The 8,818-nt window shown below is 41.7% G+C and overlaps 1 protein-coding gene across 1 annotated transcript; it reads right to left on the bottom strand.

The window, feature by feature from the left end:
- Positions 1-4,256: 4,256 nt before the first annotated feature.
- Positions 4,257-8,645, bottom strand: nkx1-2b (NK1 homeobox 2b). The gene is made up of 3 exons (XM_085966741.1): positions 8,192-8,645; positions 5,761-5,768; positions 4,257-5,161 (listed from the first exon to the last, which is right to left on the bottom strand). Exons 1-3 carry the CDS (start codon positions 8,643-8,645, stop codon positions 4,598-4,600), a joined length of 1,026 nt encoding a protein of 341 aa, XP_085822867.1. The 3' UTR covers positions 4,257-4,597.
- Between the last annotated feature and the right edge of the window lie 173 nt (positions 8,646-8,818).

Raw genomic sequence — 8,818 nt, 5'->3', positions numbered from 1 at the left:
TCTGCCAGTGGACACAGTTTCTCCTTATTTACTCTATCAAGACCCTTCATAATTTTGAACATCTCTATCAAATCTCCCCTTAACCTTCTCAGGTCTAAGGAGAATAGCCCCTGTTCCCCCAGTCTCTCCACATAACTGAAGTCCCTCATCCCTAGTAAATCTCCTCCGCACCCTCTCTAAGGCTTTTGACATCCTTCCTAAAGTGTGGTGCCCAGAATTGAACACAATACTCCAGCTGGGGCCGAACCAGTGTTTTACAAAGGTTTAGCATAACATCTTTGCTTTTGTACTCTCTGCTTCTATTTATAAAGCCAAGGATCCCAAATGCCTTTTTAACAGACTTCTCAACTTCTCCTGCCATCTTCAAAGAGTCGTGTACACACACCCCCAGGTCTCTCTGTTCCTGCACCCCCTTTAAATTTGTACCATTTAGTTTATTTTGCCTCTCCTCATTCTTCTTGCCAAAATGAATCACTTCACACTTTTCTGGCATTTTCTGTTTTTATTTCAGATTTCTAGCATTCATTTTTTTCTTTTTATTTCTACAAGAGACTGAAATTTTAAAAAGTCGTTCATATTATATGTTTTTTTTCCATACGTTAGGTAACCAATTGGTGTTTAGATTCGGTGGAGGGCTGGCCTGAAGGGCGCCCTCTATTGGCCATCGCAGCAGGCGTTTTAAGTATTCACAGAGGACAACTTTTTTCATTAGGCAATTTACATTTCAAGATATCATTTTCTGTGAAAAGGTGTAATTTTTGTGTCAGACGTTATAAGTTCCTCACGCTTCATGTGTCAAGACTCGCAGAAAAGATTGTCAAAAAAGCCTCACTCAGGAAAGCAAACAGTTAATAGGATTAGAAGGATATCATTTAATACCGTCACTCAACAAGGTCCTGTACCAACTGTTGGGAGTACAGTAAATTGCATTGGTGACACGACTCAAGGGCTTGCAGTTTTATGGAAGTCTCTAAGAAAAAAGAGGCACGCCTGCATCGTTTCCCACATAAGGGAAATTTCAGGAGCTCAAGAATCATCTGTGACAACAACAATCAGATATTAATCAGCAAGGTCTTTAGAACAAATCCTACCAGATGAGTGAGGAATTTTACTGGGCATATTCTCGCTCTCTATTGTTGAAACTTAGTCCTTGTCTTCTGCCAGAAATTGATTTTTTTTCCCCTTTAAGTTAGGCCGACGATAAATTTGACGTGTTAATGTTGAAACGAGAGCTCGTTAAAATATGAAAAAGAAACTACACCGAGTGTGACAGATTGTGGAATAAAACGTTAATTGGAAAGGGAAGGGTGGGGAAAAGAAATTGTTATTCAAATAAAGGAGATGACGCGTATAAGTTCTATAATAAGTGAAAAGGAGGTAGGAGAAAGACTTATGAATGAAATTATGATAAAACTGGCGGGAAGGAATGGAAACTAGAGTGACGTTAACGTGGAAGTGATGTTTACTATAAAATTTGGCAGAAACTTGTGCCTTTCCTCACTCCCCTTTCATATTCCAATCTTGATTTCCCCCAAACCTCTTTTGTAACTTTGAAAGACGCGGGCCAATAAAATGTTCAGGGCTGACAGATAAAGGGAGAGGGTGAGGAGGGAAAGGAAAGGAATGATACAACGACTCCAAGATGTAACGTCAAAAGAGGGCATTAATAAAAAACACGAGGAAAAAGTTTTACCACAAGATGGAGGCGAGGGAGAAAGACCGGGACAAGGCGAAAGTAGACGGCGAGGTGGTCAGAAACAGTATAGAACGAGCAGACCTGAATCTCAGGCAAGCACCAAATCTCAGTAACATCTCTTATTTACAAAAAAAAGTACGGTGGCATTATAACAAACGGTAAAGCCAGCACCTTTGAACAACTGTGCAAATTACGTATATCAAATGTATTCACTGTATGGTATTTGCCCACTCACTAAAATACAACCAGCAAACAGGGTGATTAGCATAGACTCAGTTTATTGATTGTTCATTTAAAGTATTTCAACTACCAAAGTGCTCGTTCGTTAATTAGCCATATAATTTCGCAGTATCATTCTCTCATAAGTTACATCAATTACAAATTCAACTATAGAACATCATAAATATACAATGTAAATAAAAGAAAACATCTCAGATCCCTTTCTGATATTTGTGTGTGTGTGTGTGTTTCGTTACAATTCTCAATTTCACGCCTTTAAAAAACATGATTGTGAATGATATTTATTTAGGACTGGTTGATCTTTCCTTTGCCAGTTCCTCGGTCCATGGACTAAGCGGCTACTTCATCTTATAAATAATAATTCAAGTAATGGATAATCATGATTTCACAAGAGAAAGCATTCTCTGTCAACAATATACAGAACTGCCACTTTTGTAAATTATGTAACCCTGAGACTCGAGTTGGGTGTTTCCTAACACATTTTACAGAAGACGAACCATAATAAGATTACAATAACAATAAAATAATAATACAATAATCAATAGAAATTGCGTTCGGGTATCCTGTGGGCTTCATAAGGATCATTCCATTAAGAATTGGAGACCATTTCAGGCAGGCTGCAACAAAAAAATATGAACCAAGGATAACCAACAAGTCTCTTCCAGTTATTCCAAGTTCAGATGATGTTTTGAGGCAACGGTTCCTTGATATTGAGGCAAAGTTGGTACAGAACACAGGGGAAAGTTTCCAGTTTAAAACTCGGGGGAGGTACAACCTTGTTACTCCCTTTTAAATGGAATCACGCGAATTACAATGAGATTAAAGCAATAAAAAGTTCCCCCCCCTCTTCAGTACAGTAACCTCCCCCCCCCCCCCCGCCTCATTACAACTTCCGAACATCTCTGATATGGAATCAAACAAACGCTGCCGGCTTGAGATAGAATGTACGACGCACTGACCCTCACAAGAACGGGGAGTGGAATGATTGCCTGAAAACATACCTAGAAAATCTTCACTATTGATTTTTTTCCCCCACTGAGTAAAAGGAGCTTCAGTCAAAAGCTGCAGTATCTGCTCGGAGCTGCCTACCGCCTATTCGGAAATCTCCAATCCATCGGGATTAAGAGGATAACACAATCTGTGTTCAAAATCAAATGCTTCAAAGTCCATTTTTAGCACCAGGAAAATTTTCAATATTTCTCGTTTAACCCTATTAACATAATTTACAAAAATAAATTAAATTTCATATCATAACCGAGAATCGGGTGTAATTTTACACTTTTTGATTATTGTAAAACCTGATCTCTAAAGATCAACAAAAAAATCAGAGGGGAGGGTAAGGGTTGGTGAATCAATTCTCAGCTCTATTTTTTTGTGTCCAGAATGACATTTTTAGTTACAACCTTTGAATAATAACCTGCACTTGCTGCACACTATGCAAGGCTTTCGTTGCAGTTAAAAATACGTTTCACGTTGTTTACAGGGAAGGGTTAAAATATCCAAAAGGAACCCTGCATATTTATTTCAACAATTCACTTAAAAAGTACCGGAGACCGTAGAAGCGAAGGGGACCGACATTCGACACAAATAACTCCCAGAGAGACTCTTTCTCCACGTCCCCATCAATATACCGGGAACAGTTATGCCGAATGCATTCCTGAAATTCCACAATCTCTCCAATAAACGTCTTAGAATTTATCCAATTACAAAAGCATTCCGTTTGTATTTTGAGCTGTGAAAGGAATACCGATTCTCTGCAAACAAAAGGCAACGTCCAGCCTTGTGGGATGTCACCCTCTTTCCTCGCACCACACTTAGTCTGAAAATCTAAAACACGCCAGGAATAAAGTTGCATTTGTTACATAGCTTTTTTGTGGGGAGGGGATATTTGTAATTTGAAAAGTACATTTGATTTTTTTTCTGGGCGAACGAAGTTTTATTACACGAAGTAAACACCATTTGGAGGGGGAGGGGGTGCAAAGGAATCCCGTGTTACAGTTTCTATAATTCTGCTACATTCCTGCTATCACGATGGATAATCAAGTATTAACGTGAATATTTAAAAAAAATCCTAAATGTGTAAAGTAACATGAGCAGCAACCCACATAAATATACCAAATTGTTTAAATGGTAAGGGCTAGGCTCCTGGTCACCCAGTGTTACAGCTTTAATATCCCAATTTTTTTTTAAGAGATTGATGTATTTGTTTTCGTGCAGTGAAGATTAAAGAATCCGACTTTTGTGATAAATATTAATTTGAGTTCGGTTAAGTGCAAATGTGCTCAGTAAAAAAAGAATCAGTTGAATAATAGTGTGGAGAAAATGTTTAACAATTCCGACTTGTGTTGCAACTTGCATTCCGATAAACACCGGCGACAGCAAAACAAAGGTAAATATTAAATGTTTACATTGGACATTTGGGTGGGTGTTTCAGTTCTTATTGATCAACAAGCCAAATTCTGACTTGTGTTACGGATCTCCCATTGGCACAGCTAGTAAACACCCAGGGTTATTGGGAGGTTTAGTTCCTTAATGTCGGGCTGCTGTTGCTTATTAAAGGACCTGACCTATGTCTGCCATTACTCTGTGTTTGTTGATTTGAAGTTAGTTTGTGTGTTTCTGCAGGAGGGGGAGGGGTATTTTTTTCCCTTTGCTCTTGTATTATAAGTGCGGCGCGTAGAAAGCCGGAGCCCCGTAAGTCTGCGAACTGAGCATGAAGGGGGACAGCACGGCGGCCGGGGAGGGCAGGAAGGGCAGCTGGGCGGCACACACCAGACCGCCGGGGCCCGGGTAAGCCGAGTGCATGGAGAGCGAGCCCCCCACCGGAGAGGACGAGCTCATGGGGCTGAGGCCACCGAGGTGACCCCCCGATGGTCCGCCCAAGCTCGGCCCTCCTCCTCCTCCTCCTCCTCCCCCGGTGGGAGCACTGGTGTCCGCCCCGGGGTTCTGCTTCTTCCACTTGGTCCTGCGGTTCTGGAACCAGATCTTGACCTGGGTCTCGGTCAGGCTGAGGGACAGCGCCAGGTTGAGGCGCTCGCACACCGACAGGTAGCGGGTCGACTTGAACTTGTTCTCCAGCGCCACCAGCTGCTCGTAGGTGAAAGCGGTGCGAGCCCGGCGGGGTTTGCCCGACTTGGCTTCCGAGCCGCTGCGCTTCCTCTTGCTCTTGTGTTGTTGAGCCTGGCTCTGCTGCTGGGATGGCTGCTGGGATGACTGCTGCTGGTTCTGTTGGCTTTGAGGGCTGTGAGGGCTCAGACTGTCTCCTCCACCTCCACCGCCATCCTCTTCCTCCTCCTCCTCTTCCTCCTCCTCCTCCTCCTCGTCTCCCTCCACCCCAGACATCCTCTCCCCTGCAGCGGCCAGAATGCCTCCTCCTCCTCCTCCTCCTGTTCTTCTCCCACCACCGCTATCTTCGCTGTACTCCTCGGCGTCTTCTTGCCGCGGAGTCTCGCTGCTGCTGCTGTGGTCTGTCTCCAAACTCCGGCAAAAGTCCTTCTCAGATTCCTCAGCTTTGTAACTGTCTAGGAAATCTCCATCTTCTGGGGGGGGGGGGGGGGTGGGAGAGAAACAGAAATAGGCAGAGGATTAGATACCAACATTTGTACAGCGCTTCGAAGAAAAAAGATAAGAAAATAAAGTCTTCCTTTTGAGCATTTTATTGTCAAATTGAAATATTTTTTCAATATTTCTGAAGAAATCATTGCTCCTTTTTAAATAAGTGCATTTAACTTCAACACACATCACACGAAAAATTAAAAGTTGAAAACATATCACTCCAGCCTGTGCTGTAATACCTGACTTCGCAACTCATTTTTAAATCTTACTCTCAGGCCTGTAATTAAAATATTAACATATTCAGAATTCGAACGCAATTTATTATTACTGTTGAAAGGTCAGGTTGTCTTAAATATTAAACGCCGTGTGTGATATAAATATCTACACATAATATATTAACTCGGTGACAACTTTTCTATTGAATTTAAACCAGTCCTGTCAATTCCAGATAACATAAGAATTTGCTTTTCCAGATTAAAAAAAAAGTTTTTAAAGTTCTCTTCCTGTAAAACAAACAACTCGCTGCAGTTAACACGGGGAAGGAGAATACTGTTAAAACGGTGAAGAAAAATTGAAGATAATATGTAGATTACTTAATTTGAACAGACTTTTTGTATTGCTTAATGTATCCTGGAAAATGACGAAATGAGAATTTAACAGTTGCTCAGAGTATGTAGGTGACAATTCGGCGATTTCGAGGTGTAATTTGTGAAGATGTGCAGAATAACCACAGCCCAAGTATCCCAATAGTGTGTGGCATACTTGCTGGTTAGAATAAAGCGGATATCGACTTTCGGAGAATTACTCACTTATGTATAACCCGAATATATCTGCCATTTTATTTACCTATTTAATCTATATCTACGGTAAATTGTTTAATGCCAATGACGATATCATTATTTATAACTATTTAATAAGAATGTTGTGTACTGTGACGAAATAGTACTCGTCTGCACGCGTTTGTATCTTTTTACAGCAACACTTACATATAACAGTTACTGTACAAGTGACCTGTTATTGAAAAAAGCCCCTAAAAGATATAAAGTTGTGCTAATTAAACTCGATTGGTGTCTGTAAGGGGATTCCGTCTATTACGGAAACTAATTGCAGGACACTTAAATTAAGTGTGATCATATTAAGGCCTCATTAGACAGACTCGGAGAAAATAATAAAGCACTTCACAACATTTACCCCTTTTAATAGAAATTACATAGGGTCACAGGAAGGCTCCCGTTCTTTCCTTTAAACTCCTGCTTTTATATAGTGTTGATGTTTCCCCTCCCATCATTTAATCAACAGCCAAACATGGGCAACGTGCAGCGTGTTCTGTGCATTATAGAAACTGGCCCCTGGGAACAATCTGACCTTCCATTATATTATTATTTTAATCTGCGGTTTCTCTGCTTACTTTGTAAATGCCTCATTGGATCTAAACAATAACCCTACATCCTCAAAACTTTAACAGCATGATACACCTGGACCATATTGTGTCTGAGGACTGACTTCCAGACAACACGTTATTATACCGGGCAGCGCCTTGTTTTTGCAGTTTGTTACTTTCAAGTTTAAGGAAAGTCCCGTTCGATGACTGTTGTGTCTTTCTGTCCTCGAATGTCACCAGATTAGTGGGGAGAAAGTTAGTACATTTTTTTGAAAGACGTGTGCAGGTTGCAATCTGGAGTCTGGGTCGAAAGCAATACACGATCAATAGCAGCCACTAATAACTGTAATACGTTTTAATCGAGTAATTATCCGAATTTTGACCCTATAATTTAGACGTTTTAGGAGTGTTTGCAAGCTGTTTGAAAGAGATATGCAGAATTCGATAATAGGATATCGATCACCCCAGCCCAACATGCCACTCTGGGGCGATTTTCGCTATTATAAGAGCTCTTTAACGCTGCTAAGCACATTTTACCTTAAATGTAATCGAAGAAATTTAATTGTTTTTCTAGAGATAACCAGCGTTTTGTCACAATTAGTCTGATTCGTCCTAAAAACCGAAGGGGAGAGAGAAAATTGAATCTGTCGCCCAAAGCATGAAGGATAAACTCCAGAGATGTCTTTGAAAGATTGGATAAAGCGACTTTAAACGGCAGCGATTCCTATTTATTTCTGGCAGGCGACCGCTTTAAAATAGGGACTGGCCGAATGCAACCTAAGAGGCCTCAAATTATACAAAGGTAATTACACATAATCATATGCTGGGTGCTGGGAACTGATTTATTAATATGATAAACGATATTGGCTTGCAAAATCTATCATAACCATTAAACGTTTGGACAATCACAAACCCTGCCAAATCAACATGGAATCACGCAATTAAGATCTTTGAAGATCATTTGCAAAGGAGATGTGTTCCCGTGGTTGCTTACAATACTTGACAGACTTGCCTCAGTGTGTAACCGTACCTGGGAGCTTTCCACAGGCTCCAGTGACTGTTAAAACCTTACCTTAACACGGGCTGTCTGGTTATTAAAGCGTCTGCAACCACAATTCATTACCGACAGCGGATTTCGGCTGTAAACACACGAGGGGGGTGGTTAGGGACTACGGTCGTGATTCTTCACTTGATCGCGGTTGTCTCGTGTTCTAAGCATCACTTTTAACTTTTGCACATAAGCGCAAAACTTACAGCAAACACTTGTGTGCGCGGGGCGCAAGAGAAAAAAAAATAGCGCACAGGAACCAGATACTCACTGATTATGTCAGTTGACTTCTTGCATGTGTCCAAACCGCTGTCGTTTATCGTTTTCTGATCTGCAATTTCACAAAAAGCATCTGCCGCCCTTTCCCCAGTCGCTGCCACTGTGTACTCGCTGCCGGCTCTGTAGAGAATGCTGCACTGCCGGCGTTTGCTGCTGTTAAATTTGTTGGGATCCAGAATGTCCAAGACTGAGAAAGAGGTGGTCCTGTTGTTGCTAGTTGGAGCAGGGACCACGACCACAGCCTCTTGGCCGGAGATGCCCTGCGTGTCCCCTCGCCTCTCTCGGCTGGCCGGGCAGGAGAAAGCAGCTAGATCATTGCCTGGGAGCCTCTGATCCCCATTCACATCCATGGCTTCAGTGTGGATGGTGCAAGACATCGGATCTGCCACCGCCGCTGATGGTAAGGAGATATCAGCGGGCTGAACCTTTTCTCTATTCACATTCATGACCCCCCCCCGCTCCAAAAAAAACTATTTAATAGTCTTTTTAAAAAAAAATATTGCTGTAATGTACACAGTCAAATCTTTGAATCCGGTCCACCCCTGGTGTCGATCAAGGGTGTTAACGTGAAGTCAGAAAGTGCTACTGATCCTCAGAAGGTCCTCACTGTCTCCCCTAG

Source organism: Somniosus microcephalus, chromosome 2 (genome assembly GCF_052327205.1).
Source record: "Somniosus microcephalus isolate GS21.2 chromosome 2, FLI_Smic_1.0, whole genome shotgun sequence".
NCBI classification, from domain to species: domain Eukaryota; kingdom Metazoa; phylum Chordata; class Chondrichthyes; order Squaliformes; family Somniosidae; genus Somniosus; species Somniosus microcephalus.
The sequence above is the reverse complement of the archived record's forward strand: the minus strand, read 5'-3'. Positions and strand labels throughout refer to the sequence as shown.